The sequence below is a fragment of the Eptesicus fuscus genome, chromosome 11 (assembly GCF_027574615.1).
Source record: "Eptesicus fuscus isolate TK198812 chromosome 11, DD_ASM_mEF_20220401, whole genome shotgun sequence".
Lineage (NCBI taxonomy): Eukaryota > Metazoa > Chordata > Mammalia > Chiroptera > Vespertilionidae > Eptesicus > Eptesicus fuscus.
Genome location: NC_072483.1, coordinates 53,392,074 through 53,408,536, shown reverse-complemented (window position 1 = coordinate 53,408,536; position 16,463 = coordinate 53,392,074). Strand labels below are relative to the sequence as shown.

The window sequence follows — 16,463 nt, the reverse complement described above, 5'->3', positions numbered from 1 at the left end:
CCTTCACATGTATTGTGCCAGCTTCCTGGAAAGTTCTTTCCACCATTCTTTGGCCAATTCTTACTCATGATTCAAGTCACAGCTTTACTTGTTCTGTTTTCTGAGAGATCTTCCTTGATTGCCATAAAAATAGGTCCCTCAGATTAAGTCTCTCTTGGCACCTTGATCTTTTCCTCAATATCACCACAATATAGGATTATGCATTTACTAGAAGCCTGGTGCATGGAATTTGTGCATGGGTGGGGTCCGTAGGCCTGCCTGACCAGCAATCAGGGCTGATCAGGGCCAGGCCGATCAGGGCCGGCCGGAGAGGAGGCGATGGTCTCCAGGCCGGGAAAGGAAGGAATGGACACCCGATGCCAACCTTGCCATCATCAGTGCCCTGCCACTGCATGGTCCCCCCGCGACCCCCCCTCCTCCTTCTCTTGCTGCCACACTGCCACTGAGGCGCGCGGGCGGCAGGCTGATTGGGGCTTGCTGGCCAGGGGGAGGGACAGGGCATGGGAGGTTGGCTGCTGGCCCCAAGGAGGGAGCCAGCCCTTGGAACCCCGGGGAAAAGGGTCGCATCTGCCGCTACCCATCCCTGGTTCCCCATCCCAGCCCAGGGCCTACTGGCTGCGGGGAGGGACCGCAGGAGGTTGGCCAGCTGTGGGAGGTTGGCTGTGGGAGCGCACTGACCACCAGGGGACAGCTCCTGCATTGAGCGCCTGCCCCCTGGTGATCAGTGTGTGTCATAGTGACCGGTCGTTCGGGTCATTTCAGCCACGTAGGCTTTTATATATATAGATATGTCATCTACTTCACCTACTAGGTTGCAAGTTCCATGAGGGCAGGAATGATTTATCTTTTGCTTCCTGCTCTATCTCTTAGCCCAGAGCCTAATGCATAATAGTTCTTTAGTAAATTTTTAATAAAATTAGTACAAATTGTTTTAATATTAATTGTTTTTCTGAAAGTATGGTTGCATGCTCATCTTGAACAGGAGATTTGGTTTATGATTTCTCTCTTCAGGGCTGTCTCCTCCCTGGCTAAGGATGTAGTGTGACCTCCATAGGTTCCCAGATCAGAGCCAGTCCTTACATGGAGTTTTAAGGGCTCTTGACCTTGTGATATTGGGTATACCACAGACCTGGTCAGAAGGCCAGCAGTATTTGGTCTTGAGGCTTGTCAAAAGCCAGCCTCCTGAGGCCCTGAGTCAGATGAAATTCATAGCTGTAGGTGGTGCTAGATCGCAGTGCTTCATTTCTGTTTTTTAAGTTTCTTTTAACAAGGGAGTATCTAGGCATTGGAAGAAGCCTCATTTCAACTACTGGCTTGAAGCAGTGACCCAAGATCCAGTATATCAACTTCCTTGGAACATTTAAAAAAAAAAAAAAATATATTTAAAAAATATATATATATTTATTTTAATGATTTCAGAGAGGAAGGGAGAAGAAGAGAGAAAGAAAAACATCAATGATGAGAATCATAGATTGGCTGCCTCCTGCATGCCCACTATTGGGGATTGAGCCCACAACCTGGGATTGAACCCGGGATCCTTCAGTCCATAAGCTGACGTTCTATCCACTGAGCCAAACTGGCTAGGGCCCTTGGAACATTTTAACCTTTTGCACTCGGATGTAGAGTGTGACTCGACACGGTTAGCATCGGTAGCAGCTCGTATGTCGAGCCACACTCGACACGTAGTTTCACCGCGGGGGGAAAGGGGATTTTTGTCTATTTTTCCAGTATCTTTTCTTGTTTTCATTAGCATGAAAGGACAAGTAAAATGTAAATGCCGTCTCAACTGATGCCAAAAAAGAAAAAATGAAAAACCGATAGCGCATGTGAAATTTATTAGGAAACTAGTACATGATCTTATTGGAGAATTCAGAGATGGTAAACTAACTTCCAGGGGTAGATTATTATCCACTAACTTAGAGCAACGTTTAGATGGAAAGCTCCATATAATCACACCTCACCCTAACAAAAAACACAAAGATTGTGTTGTTTGTTCTAACAGAAAAATCAAAGGAGGAAGAAGAGAGACAATTTATATTTGTGAAACATGTGAATGTAAACCAGGTCTTCATGTGGGTGAATGTTTCAAAAAATATCACACCATGAAAAATTATAGAGATTAAAATTACTTTTTGAATGTATCAATAATTTGAAATATAAAAAAATCCAAATAAATAAGTTTGTATGAAAAGAAACTCCAGTTTTTTATTCTACTGCCGCGCTTTGTAAAATCTGGGGTATTTAAAAAATTAAATCCCGAGTAGAATAAAGGAATCAAGAAAAAAGCAAGCGAGTGCAAAGGGTTAAGGAGCTGTTACCCTTTCAGGAGCCAGTCATTCCCCAGTCTCTTACTCTCACCCCTCCCTTTATCCCTCTCTCCCTTTCCTTCTCCCTCCCTTCCTCCCTCCCTTCCCTTTTGCTCTTTCTTACCTTTTGAAAGTAAGTTGAAGGTATTATAACATTTCACCTCAAAATACTCCAGCATGTATGTCCTAATAATAAGAATGTTTTCTTACATAATTGCAATACCACTATCGCAGTCAAGAAAGTTTGTTGATACATTGATATTTCCTAACATGGAGTCCATGTTCAAATTTCTCTAATTGTCCCCTCCAAGAATTGCATAACAATTTCCAATGAAGGATCACACATTTTATTCAGATTCCAAGCCTTTTCAGTCTTCTTTACACCAGCACAGCTCCCATGGCTTTATTCTATTTTTATTTTAAATCTTTTTCATCTCTCACGATATTGACATTTTTGAATAGTCCAGGTCAGGCTTCTGAATGACCAACAGTCTGCGTTTTTCTTAATTTTCTTGGTGATGTTGTGTCCTTTCCATTGGATCTCATATGAGGTACAAGTTCTTCTTTTGTCTCATTAATGATGATGTTACTTGTTTAAGGTGGTGTCTACTAGATCTCTTCATGATAAAGACATCTTTCCTTTTGAATTTAATAAGGAATCTTTACGATGTCACTTTAAGATTATGTTAATATCCTGTTTAACAACAACCTTTCATCCAATGGTATTAGCCTGTATTGATGGTCCTTGCCTGTATCCATTATTATTTTGGTAGTTACAATAAATAGGTATTGCCGAAACCGGTTTGGCTCAGTGGATAGAGCGTCGGTCTGCGGACTGGAAGGTCCCAGGTTCGATTCCGGTCAAGGGCATGTACAATGGTTGCGGGCACATCCCCCGGTGGGGGGTGTGCAGCAGGCAGCTGGTCGATGTCTCTCTCTCATCGATGTTTCTAGCTCTCTATCCCTCTCCCTTCCTCTCTGTGAAAAATCAATAAAATATATATATTTAAAAAAAAAATAATAATAAATAGGTATTATATAATTTCACCATTCCTTCTACATTTTTTAGCTGACATTCTATAAAGAAGCCTTTTATCTCTTTCCTCCCCACTGTACTTTAAAAAATTATTTAAAAAGTATCACTATGGGCTCAGAGGTTTGTTTTTTACTGAATCATTTGACCAAAAGTAAAGTAGTGCTTTTCTGAATATTTTTTCATAGTGCTTAATATATATTTATTATGTATTTTTTTATGATACTTCATAGCCAGGTATCTATATGAAATAACACATTTTAATAAATAACATAGTGTGGAGTTCCATTCAAAACACTTTCCCCTCCCCAATTTTGACATGTAGTCAGGATTAAAGTTCCTCTCTTGGCTAACAATTATGGTGGTGATTTGTTTTCATTTATATTTCTTTAGTGAATTCAACATGAAGTCCAATCTGTTGTTGTTATTAAAAATTTGTAGGCTAAAGTTGCCCTTGATAAGGTACCTTACACAGAAATACAGGGGTAGGAAAAGTAGATTCATAGCTGTTTGTATGGAAAAAGACATGCAGGTTATGATTATTACAATAGCTTTATTAACTGTTTCACGTAGTCACAACTGTAAACCTACTTTTACCCACCTTTGTACATTTTTCTCTCCTCTCTGACTGCATATTGCAGTTAATACTCTCTCTGTCTTATTTTTAGGATAGACGATTCAATGATGAAATCGACAAGCTAACTGGATACAAGACAAAATCACTATTGTGCATGCCTATCCGAAGCAGTGATGGCGAGATTATTGGTGTGGCCCAAGCGATAAATAAGATTCCTGAAGGTGCTCCATTTACTGAAGATGATGAAAAAGTAAGATTTCATGCCTTTCATGACTTTCATTCTCCTTCTTGGTTACTGATTGTTATTCTCCCTGAAAAGGACAGGAATTGTGTGAATGAATAGCTGTTGGATTAGCCCATTCATGAATCAAAGAGCTTTTTCTCATGTTATACAAAATGTAATGGGAGCTTTTGATATTTTACAGAATGTGGTATAATTGAAAATAATTACTTAGTCGTTTTCTTAGCTTGCTTTTCATTACAAGCTTCAGTAGTATTCTTATTATTCCCTGGTCTTTATCTTCCTTATACTAAGTAAGCTTTTCAATCAAGGATCACACCACCACCACACATGGTCCAATGGAAAACAGGGGAGATAGAAAGATTACTGTGTTTCAGAAACTCAGCACTTTCTGTTGTATTTTTATAACAACTACAAAGAACTGTTCTCTCAGTTCTTATATAAAAACCTCAATTAAATGAATATTAATTATTATTTCAAATAGCTAATAAAAAGAACATGATTTTCATTCCTGAAGAGCAATTGACCTTGGTAGAAGTGATGTACTTTTTGCTCATAAATTTGAAGTTCTTTCACCAGTAGTTTATTCCCCATCTCATATTACAAGAGAGACTTTTCAAAGAGCTGAAGTTCTGATTTTAAAGCTCTTACCTTCAGATGAAATGGAATCGGGTGGAATATTTTTAAGATTTGTGGAAAAAGCAAATCTCAAGTTAGTTTAAGTTTAATGACTGCCATAATCCTATTTGATTAAAAAAGACACTTTACACCCCTATGTTCATAGCAGAACAATTTACAATAGCTAAGATTTGGAAACAGCCTAAGTGCTCATCAGCAGAGGAGTGGATTAAAAAACGGTGGTACATCTACATAATGGAATCCTGCACTGCTATAAAAAAGGAAGAACTTTTACCATTTGCAACAGCATGGATGGAACTGGAGAGCATTATGCTAAACAAAATAAGCCAGTCGGAGCAAGATAAATATCACATGATCTCACTCATTTGTGGGATGTAATGATCAACATAAACTGGTGAACAAAAATAGATCCAGAACAGACTGTCCAACCTTAGAGAAAAGGCAGGGGAAGGAGGAGGGGGGATTCGAGATCAACCAAAGGACCTGTATGCATGCATATTAGCTTAACCAATGGACACAGACACTGGGGCAGTGGGGACTTGCCCTTGGGGGTGGGAGTGGCTTGGGGGGGTGTCAATTGGGGGAAAAAGGAGACATATGTAATATTTTAAACAATAAAAAATGTACAAAATTAAAGAATCTATTATCTTGAAAAAAAGACACTTTATAATTTAACCTTATGGATATAAGGTATCTACTTGCCAATGCTAATTACTAAAGCATTAAATGAATGCAAATATCTGGTACAAAAGGTCAATATAATATATGATTATAAGGAAAGAAGATTTTTAAGTGAAAAGAGTCCTTTATTGAGGTCATTTCTGTAGTTGAATTTGAACAGCCCAAACCCCAGAAAAGGTTTATAAACCTATAGAGCCTGATAGGGCCTCAGACAATTTCTTACCAATTGAATGAATGAGGAAAATGTGCAAGGCATGTGTGTTGATGTCATAGGAAGCACAGAGAGAAATCTCAAACGTGTTACTCCATCTTGGAGCTGCACAAGCCAGAGGTAAGTTCAGCAATGAAATGTCCAGGACATGCTATGGGTGCCTAGGTAAAGGAGGATTAGATTCAGTTGAAGAATCTTAAAAGGCTTCTTGAAAGAGATGGCATTTGATCTGAATTCTGAAGAAAGGATAGGCCTTCATAAGACATACTCAGGTGAGAAGGTGAGGAATTTAGAAACTTATAAAATGTAGGTCACTGCAAATGTTTCCATGGGATGTAAAAATTTCCTTTTGTGCGTTTTGTACATAAGATGAGAGAGTCCTGTAATAATGTGCCTCTTATAGGGATTTGGATAAAAAGATGTGAGCTGTGTGCCTTCCCAAATAACAACTACATGCCCATGGCATCTCCCAAACATTTAGTTTATACTTAGATGTAGTCCTGCCTTCACTCTGCCCTTGTTATTGAGTCAGATCCCATTATTTTTTTAATTCTGATTTCTGATTCCATTCATGTTAGATTTGTTTTCTGGAATTTCTCAGTGGATTTATACTTATGAGCTAGGGCTTCATGAGCTCTGCATAGTCTGCGCAGGGGTTTGTACCTATCTTGAACAGCATCAATGTTTAGCTCTACCGAGTTCATGCTTGGCTAAGGACAAGCACTCTGCTTTGGGTGAGCCATTTACTCTCTAACTCTCGGTTTCTTCACCTGTTAATTATGCTATCCACCATTCTACAGCATGAGAATTAAATAAGACCATACATGACAAATACTTTTAAAAAATATAAGAAAGTAGGCAAGTGTAGAACATACATTTTTATTTTTGAACTTCATTTTCTCCAACGAATTTAAAAATGTTCTTCTATTTTTGTTATTTATCCCCAGGCAAATTATTTCTTAGATTCAACCTCATTTGAGTATTTCTTTGCTCCAAATGTGTTTTTCTCCTCTGTAACAATCCCATGTTCCCACAGTAGCATTTTATTTCCCAACCTTTCCAATTCCCTCTCCTGATTAAAAAACCCTACTCTAGTCTCACTTCTCAGAAGAAGCCTTACCAGTTAGGGCAGGCAGATTGTGTTTATCTCAAATTGTGTATCTGGTAATTGTTCTTTTCTACAAGGAATCTGTATATTACTAGAGTCCTGATGCACGAAAATTCATGCAAGAGTAGGCCCTTCTTCCGGTTGCTGGCACCGGCTTCCCTCTGGCCCCGGCTTCATCAGGAAGGACATCTGGAAGACATCCAGTCCAATTAGCATGTTACCCTTTTATTATTATAGATAAACCAAACAGGAGTGGTGAGGAAGAAAAGTGCAAAATCTAGAAATCATTAACTGGAAAGAACAGGCACTAGATACTTCTTTCAAGTAAGAGAAGGTGTTGTGGCATAATGGTGGCATACAGGCCAAATGTGTGTCTACCAGGATTGAAATTTTACCTCGGCTAGAGCCTATGTAACCATGGGCAAGTTATTTAGCCTCCCTGTGCTCCAGTTTCCTCCTCTTAGAAGAGATGTTATAATAATAATAATACTTATAGGGCTGTAGGGGGATTAAATGATTACAGGGGAAGGACTTGGAACAGTGCCTAGCACATAGTAAGTCCTTATAAAAGATTAGTTTTTACTGACAGCCCATTAATACATGTGAGATATAGTCAGGTCTCAGTTAAAAAATTACCTCTGTGTAGCCCTAGCTGGCTTGCTCAGTGGATAGAGCTTCAGACTGCAGACCAAAGGGTCCCAGACCAAATTCCGGGCAAGGGCACGTACCTCTGTTGTGGGCCCTCTTTCTTCCACGCTCTCTGAAAATCAATGGAAAAATATCCTCGGGTGAGGATTAAAAAACAAAAATCTCTGTATGATTTAAGTCTGTAGGTTTTTATTAAGCATAATCTATATGCCAGTTCCACCTTTGGAATTTCAACAATGAAATGAGAGATACACTTCTTTATAAATTCACAGTTCTCTTGTGTGATTGTTAATGTATGCACTGTCTTACTTGATTGTACAAGGTTATGCTTCCACTAATTTGTATTCTACTTTTTAATGTGAAGTTATTTCTTACATATATATCTACACATCAGTGTAGTCTACAGTGCTATTTCTAGGGATTATAAAGTTTCCTTTTTTCTTTTTCTACGTAGCCTAGTTTGCTTAGTCACTGTCCTATTACTGAAAATTTGGGTTGTTTCCAGTTTTTCACAAATACAAATAGCCCCTGATTGAACATCTGGAACAAATTACCTTTATCTTTTATGTTATTTCCTTGGAGTATACTCCAAAGACTGAAATTACTGAGCCAAAGGACAAGAAGAGGTTTATAGCTCTCATTCCAAGTTACCAAATAGCTTTCAGAAATATTGATTCTATTTCTAATGGTAGCAGCACACATGTACCTCTTCTTGCAGAGTGCTGCCATCTTCATTCAGTTCACATTTTAAAACTCAAATTACTTTTCCTTAGTCGGCCAGGCAGGCTTCAGACAACCTTCTCCCACATCCACCAGTAGAATTTCAGCAATAGTAATTTCAATGCTACCTACAAGGAAGGAAACAAGGAAGGGAAGAGGAAGCCTGGTGCTTAGTGTTAGGTAAGGGCTTCAGATCAGATGGCCTTCAAGGCAGATTCAGTCTTCACCCTGCTGTATTTTAGCTGTGACCTTGAGCAAGCTGTTCAATCCTTTTTAAAAAAATATATATTTTATTGATTTTTTACAGAGAGGAAGGGAGAGGGAGAGAGAGTTAGAAACATCAATGAGAGAGAAACAACAATCAGCTGCCTCCTGCACACCCCCTACTGGGGATGTGCTCGCAACCTAGGTACATGCCCTTGACCGAATCGAACCTGGGACCCTTCAGTCTGCAGGCCGACGATCTATCCACTGAGCTAAACGGTTAGGGCTGCTCAATCCTTTTTTAAAAAAATTATCACCTGGGGATATGTTTATTGATTTTAGAGAGAGATTGAGAGAGAAATATTGATGTTAGAGAGAAACATTGATCAGTTGCCTCCCGTAAGCACCCTGACTGGGATGGAACCCACAACCTAGGTATGTGCCCTGAACTGGAATCGAACCCACAACCTCTTGGTGGACAGGATGATGCTTCAGATAACTGAGCCACCTGGCCAGGGCACTCAACCCCTCTTTACTTTAGAACTTCCATAACAGGGTTGTTGTGAAGAGTAAAATAGATAATAGATCTATAGTACTAATTATCATTCAATAAGCTTTATGAAATCTCACCATCTATTTCTAAGCCAGACTTCCCTTTTAATGACATTAAAATCATTATGCTCTTTAAAGTTTTTGCATAAATTAGCGATAATTTAATCAGCCGTGGTTAGAGTATTGTATGACATATAGTCTGCCATGAGCACATGTTAATAATTTAAGCTACATCCCAACAAATGACGTGTTTGGTAATTCATGTTGTAAGTGCACCCAAAGGCAGGTCATACAGAAGAGATGACTGGAATTTTCTGTTTCACTTCATGGGTTTGCAGCAAATGTGCCTGTTTTTCAGTGATATGTACAAGCTAGCTGATTTAGGTGGTATGAGATCCAATTAATTTGTCATTTCATCATTCCTGGGTGAGAGAAGGGAGGTATCTTTTGCAGAATAAAATAATGAGACCTGGATGGGAGCAAACATTTGTTACCTATTAAGATGTATGGGCACTCCAGATGAAACCTGGTATCTGGAAATGAGCACAGGCTCTTATCCACCCTTACCAGGTTGCCTATCCCTGGGCCCCAAGGAGCCATTTCTTACTGCGGTGTTGCACGAAGAATATGTGCACTGCAGTTACTTTCCAACAGTCTGACGTGCAAGTAGTTGTGGCTTGAAGTTGTTCTTTGGCTAATCTCCATAGGGTTTCTTTAGCCTATGGTCACCTCTCTCCAGCGCATTATTTGGAGTGTTCAGCTATCCTTCTGCTCTCCTTGCTGTCAACATGTTCGGGCACCCTGCATAGCTGGGATGCAGCCAACTGAGCTTGGCTGCCTCCGGACTGGCCACATTCCAGGAACTTGTTATGGGTGACCCTGCCCTGCCAATTGGTGTTGAGGAAAGTGCATGGATGATGCTAATGTGTATCACAGAAGCTAGAGTCTTGTTATATGCAACAGGTCTGAGACTCAGAAGATTTTATAAGCACTTGGCCTTACATTTTTAAGCTGTTCCTGACTGTGCAAAGCCCCAATGTTTAGGATCCTGGTGAGATGTCAAGGCTGCAAAAGAAATTCAATTCACTTTTGTTAGGAGAATGGATGTTGAATACATCATGCTCATAGGAGTTACAAATTGGTGGTCCCAGAAGACTGAATGCAGCTCACAGATATGTGACTTGCATGGAATTTGACTGGCATAAGATTGATTTTTCTTAAAAAAAAAATAAAATATATATATATATATATATATATATATATACATATGTATATATATATGTATATATATGTATATATATATATATATATATATATATATATATATATATATTTGTTTTGATTTAAGAGAGGAAGGGAGAGGGAGAGAGAGATGGAAACATCAATGACGAGAGAGAATCATTGATTGGCTGCCTTCTGCATCCCCACAATGGGGATGGAACCCACAACCCTGGCATGTGCTCTGACTTGGGAATCAAACGGTGATCTCCTGGTTCATAGATCGATGCTCAACCACTGAGCCACACTGGCTGGGCTGATTTTCATTTTTTATTTAAAAGCCTTTAGTCGTGGCTGCATGCTCTGGTTCTGTCATAATAACTTATACTTAAACAACTAGTCAGTTTAATAAAATCAACAAAATGGGAGTAAAGATGGACAAGTTTCTTCTGTCATATGAAGAGTTAGTTTCTACACAAATGTACTTTTCAAAAAGTTGTTTAGTAGTGTTGTGAAGGCCTGGAGGTGGGGGTGGGGAGTGAGGGCGGGTGGAAAGGGTCAATGGGGAAGAAAGAGGACATCTGTAATACTTTAAACAATAAAGATAAATCTTTAAAAAAGTTGTTTAAAAAGCTTGTTATATATGTGGTAGTGGGATTACAACCACTCTGTCAGGCAAATTTATGTTTTTCAATTATACTCCATTGTCTTTTGGATATTCAAATGCTAAGCGAGCAGTGAATTAACTAATTATAAGAAGTGGCCTTTGTGTTCTTATCCTTTTTCTGCATATATTGCAATTAACTCAGATTTTCAAATCTGTTGCAATAAAATTATAATTAATAATCAGTGTTTAGCAAAAAGGTTTTAAAAGTCTCAATAGATGGCTCATGATTGTAAGTTATATTTGACCAGTAAGATTTTAGTCCTGGAAAAATTTGGATCGAATTCTCATCACTTGTTGATTGCAACACTTTATCTACTTTTAAACTGTCTAGTCATTGCACTCTGCCTTTTAACAGCTACTCCCCGGGTCCCATATAATCACTGTGAAAATGCAAGAGCCTCAGAGACCCATTGTTCACATTTTGTATGTCCACTGGCCTATCTCTGACCAGGAGATTCTGAAACAAGCAAGATTTACAAGAAGACTATTCCCAGCACTGTACCTGTCAGAACTGACATCAGGGAGTTTTCCTGTTGGAGAAGAATTATTGTAGACTTCTAGTTCTGTTCTCTTCCTCTTCCCTAGGTAGAGTCTAACTTCGGGGTAAGAAGGCAAGGCTGCCTGCCAGGGCCCAGCTTTGGGTTAACATTCAAGAAGAACTGATTTGGTCTTGTGCTTCCCACTGACATACCTTTACTTATATTCTTACCTACCTGCACAAAATCCTCCTCTTCTTCACCCTCTTTCAAGGCTTAAATTAAATTCTGTCATCTCAGACTAAGTAGGACTATTCTGGCAGTGATTATTATTTGTCCTTAATAGTAGTTCTTGGGAGAAACCAAGATGGCGGCATAGGTGAAACACCTAACCTGCAGCCGGGCACAACAATTTCAAAGGTACAACTAGAGGTCAGAACGGACATCGTCCAGAACCACAGGAGAGCTGGCGGACTGAAATGCCCACAGCTGGGGGGAAGGAGAAGGCCACGGGGACAATCGGGGGAGCCGTAAAAGCCTGAGGTATGGAGAAACTGGCGGAGACAGGAGCACGCGCGCCTGCGGGGAGGATGGAGCCGGAGAGGAAGGGGCGACTGACGGCCTGGCCGGCGTTCACTGGCAGGAAGGAGATAAAGGCTCCGGAGTGCGCTAAGCGCCGGCTCCGACTGCACTGAGCGCCAGTTCCGGGCGAAACCCTGGGAAGCCAGGCGCAGGCTGGGGGAATGAATCTGGGCTGTGGGGCGCAAGCACAGAGGAGCGGGGGAAGGCAGAGCTCCAGAGGCGCGCACGGGAAGGGGCGCAAAGGACGGACTGTTGCCTGCGCCACTGAACTGCCCTAGCGGGAAGGAGACATAAGTTCAGGACCGTGCTGAACCCCAGTTCCGACTGCACTGAACCCCAGTTCCGGGCGAAACCCTGGGAAGCCAGGCGCACGCTGGGGGAATGAATTTGGGCTGTGGTGGCGGAGGCACAGAGAAGCGGCAGCTCCAGACGCGCGCACTGGAAGGTGCGCAGAGGACGGACTTTTGCCTGCGCCACTGGGTGGCCCTGCTGGGAAGGAGACAGGGACGCCAGACTGCGCTGAGACCCAGTTCCAACTGCACTGAAACCCAGTTCCAGGCGAGAATCTGGGAGTCCAGATTCATTAGGGGAGGGACTGGACCTGTTTGGCAGTGGGCGAAACTCCAGGGCGCGTTTCTCTCAGAGGTGTTTGCAAGGAATACAGAGGGACACAGACACAGGAGCCTCATAGGGCGGGGCTGACAGGAAGCCAAGGTTGTAGGCTCCACCCTGTAGCTCCGCCCCAGCCAAGCTGAGCAGAAGCTTTTTCCTGCTGAGTGCCTCAGGTAGTGGCTGACCCACACTGCATTGGAGACCCAGAAACGAGGGCATCTAGTGGTTGGTGGGAGATGACACCAGATTTCAATCACTTGCATAAGGGAGGCATTCTAGAGGCAGACTCAGTGAGCGCCAAGGCATTGCTGCATCAAGACCCGGCCCACAAACATGTCTCCTGCACAGCAACTCTTCCTATATGGACAAAGAGGGTCCTCACGGCCAATTGGCCTGGAGGACAATTCCTCCCAGTGACACCAACAACAATCAAGACTTAACTGTACAAAGGAGGACCAAGATGGAGACATAGGGCGGCAGCCTGATCGTTGCCTACCACAACAATATTGAGACTACAACGGGAGAGCAGAGCAGACACCAGCCAGAAATCCCGGGGGGCTGGCTGAGCAGATGCTCTACAACTAGAATAAAAGAGAAGGGTACGCAGGATGATGCTGATGCCGGTGACCCAAAGTCCACACTTTAAGAACTATGGCTCAGGCGACACAATGGTGGCCAGGAACGTGCTCGGCGCAGTTCCCCCGGCGGTCTCCGGCTGAGGGGACGGCTCCACTCGCTGCCGAGCACGGACAGACGAGCCCCTGGGAGACATGGGATGGGAGACTCCGTGCTTGCTGACCTCCGAGTCCTTCAAGAATCTCAATGCCCCGAAGTGGCCAGGTGCGCACGCTCAGCGACTGGCCACCGTTGCAGACCCAAGGGCCGACGCAGCGACACCGGACCAGCCCACCGCCGGGCACCGGGCACACCGGAGCCTTGCCGAGCCCGCCGCCCAACAAGTTCTGCGGCAGCCGCCCTGGAGCTCTGAGAAAATGACCGAAGGAATTGCTGAGAGGGAATTGACCAACAGGAATGGGGATCAAGAAGACGAAACCCCGCTGAGACCCGAGTCCAGGCGAGCCTGCGAGCCTCTGGGCTCAGATGTGGTCACACGCCTCTGGGTCTAGGTGAGGCCTCACGCCCCGTGGGTTTGGGTGAGGCCACGCGCCCCTGGGTCCAGGTGAAGCTGGATTCCGGGTTCGGGTGAGGCCATGTGCCCCTGGGTCCGGGCGAATCTGAACCCTGGGTCCGGGTGAGGCCGTGAGCCCCTGGATCCGGGTAAGGCTGGGTCCCGAGTCCGGGTGAGGCCGTGAGCCCCTGGATCCGGGTGAGAACACGCGACCAGGGGTCTGAGAGAGGTAACGCGCCCCTGGGTCCGGGTGGCTTCGTGCACCTCGGTCCAGGTGAGGCCACGTGCCCCTGGGTCTGAGAGAGGCCACGCACCCCTAGGTCCGGGAGAGACCATGTGTCCCTGGATCCGGGTGGGGCCTCGTGCACCTAGGCCCGGGTGGGGCCGCGTGCCCCTGGGTCTGGGGGAGGCCAGGCGTCCCTGGGTCCGGGTGAGACCGTGTGTCCCTGGATCCGGGTGAGGCCTCGTGCGCCTAGGCCCGGGTGAGGCCACGTGCCCCTGGGTCTGGGGGAGGCCAGGCGTCCCTGGGTCCAGGTGAGACCGTGTGTCCCTGGATCCGGGTGAGGCCTCGTGCGCCTAGGCCCGGGTGAGGCCACGTGCCCCTGGGTGTGGGGGAGGCCAGGCGTCCCTGGGTCCGGGTGAGACCATGGGTCCCTGGATCCGGGTGAGACCTCGTGCACCTAGGCCCGGGTGAGCCCAAGTGGCCCTGGGTCTGGGAGAGGCCAAGCGTCCCTCGGTCCGGGTGAGACCATGTGTCCCAGGATCCGGGTGAGGCCTCGTGCACCTAGGCCCGGGTGAGCCCAAGTGGCCCTGGGTCTGGGAGAGGCCAAGCGTCCCTCGGTCCGGGTGAGACCATGTGTCCCTGGATCCGGGTGAGGCCTCGTGCGCCTAGGCCCGGGTGAGCCCAAGTGGCCCTGGGTCTGGGAGAGGCCAAGCATCCCTGGGTCCGGGTGAGACCATGTGTCCCTGGATCCGGGTGAGGCCGCGTGCACCTAGGCCCGGGTGAGCCCAAGTGGCCCTGGGTCTGGGAGAGGCCAAGCGTCCCTGGGTCCGGGTGCGACCATGTGTCCCTGGATCCGGGTGAGGCCTCATGCACCTAGGCCCGGGTGAGCCCAAGTGGCCCTGGGTCTGGGAGAGGCCAAGCGTCCCTGGGTCCGGGTGAGACCATGTGTCCCTGGATCCGGGTGAGGCCCCGTGCACCTAGGCCCGGGTGAGCCCAAGTGGCCCTGGGTCTGGGAGAGGCCTAGCTTCCCTGGGTCCGGGTGAGACCATGTGTCCCTGGATCCGGGTGAGGCCGCGTGCACCTAGGCCCGGGTGAGCCCAAGTGGCCCTGGGTCTGGGAGAGGCCAAGCGTCCCTGGGTCCGGGTGTGACCATCTGTCCCCGGATCCGGGTGAGGCCTCGTGCACCTAGGCCCGGGTGAGCCCAAGTGGCCCTGGGTCTGGGAGAGGCCAAGCGTCCCTGGGTCCGGGTGCGACCATGTGTCCCTGGATCCGGATGAGGCCTCGTGCACCTAGGCCCGGGTGAGCCCAAGTGGCCCTGGGTCTGGGAGAGGCCAAGCGTCCCTCGGTTCGGGTGAGACCAAGTGTCCCTGGATCCGGGTGAGGCCTCGTGCACCTAGGCCCGGGTGAGCCCAAGTGGCCCTGGGTCTGGGAGAGGCCAAGCATCCCTGGGTCCGGGTGAGACCATGTGTCCCTGGATCCCGGTGAGGCCGCGTGCACCTAGGCCCGGGTGAGCCCAAGTGGCCCTGGGTCTGGGAGAGGCCAAGCGTCCCTGGGTCCGGGTGTGACCATCTGTCCCCGGATCCGGGTGAGGCCTCGTGCACCTAGGCCCGGGTGAGCCCAAGTGGCCCTGGGTCTGGGAGAGGCCAAGCATCCCTGGGTCCGGGTGAGACCATGTGTCCCTGGATCCGGGTGAGGCCGCGTGCACCTAGGCCCGGGTGAGCCCAAGTGGCCCTGGGTCTGGGAGAGGCCAAGCGTCCCTGGGTCCGGGTGCGACCATGTGTCCCCGGATCCGGGTGAGGCCTCGTGCACCTAGGCCCGGGTGAGCCCAAGTGGCCCTGGGTCTGGGAGAGGCCAAGCATCCCTGGGTCCGGGTGAGACCATGTGTCCCTGGATCCGGGTTAGGCCGCGTGCACCTAGGCCCAGGTGAGCCCAAGTGGCCCTGGGTCTGGGAGAGGCCAAGCGTCCCTGGGTCCGGGTGAGACCATGTGTCCCTGGATCCCGGTGAGGCCTCGTACACCTAGGCCCGGGTGAGCCCAAGTGACCCTGGGCCTGGGAGAGGCCAAGCGTCCCTGGGTCCGGGTGAGACCATGTGTCCCTGGATCCGGGTGAGGCCTCGTGCACCTAGGCCCGGGTGAGGCCACGTGCCCCTGGGTCTGGGAGAGGCCAAGCGTCCCTGGGTACGGGTGAAGCCAGATCCTGGGTCTGGGTGAGGCCGTGTGCCCCTGGATCCATCCGGGTGAGGCTGGGTCCCAGGCCCGGGTGAGACCACGCGCCCCTTGGGTATGGGTGAGGCCACGTGCCCCTTAGTCCGGGTGACGCCGTGCCCCTGGGTTCGGCCGAGACCAAACCAGAGGGAGTCGGACCTCCGTTACCACCATTTGTCCACCATCCAGAACTGAGGGGTCAGTGCTGACATGTACACATAAGGAACTACTAGACATTGAAATTGGGTCTCAAAAGAACTGTTGGTCCAGGGGGAAGCTCACTACAGATTGATTCATTTGCCTGTCAGCATAACTATTATTGCTCGTCTCACATTCAGTTCTTATTAGTATATATCTAGTGACATATGATCTCGCTCATCTAGGGGAAATGATGAACAACATAGACTGAGGAACAAGAACAGAACCAGAAGC

General features: G+C 46.5%; 1 protein-coding gene across 2 annotated transcripts in view; it reads left to right on the top strand.

Moving 5' to 3' along the window:
* The window catches only part of PDE11A (phosphodiesterase 11A), a 296,962-nt gene that overhangs the window by 30,408 nt on the left and 250,091 nt on the right, over positions 1-16,463 (top strand). For both annotated transcript variants that reach the window (XM_054722954.1, XM_054722953.1), the window contains exon 2: positions 4,008-4,166. In XM_054722954.1, coding sequence (XP_054578929.1) covers positions 4,008-4,166 — 159 coding nt within the window. The remainder of the gene's footprint in view (positions 1-4,007; positions 4,167-16,463) is intronic.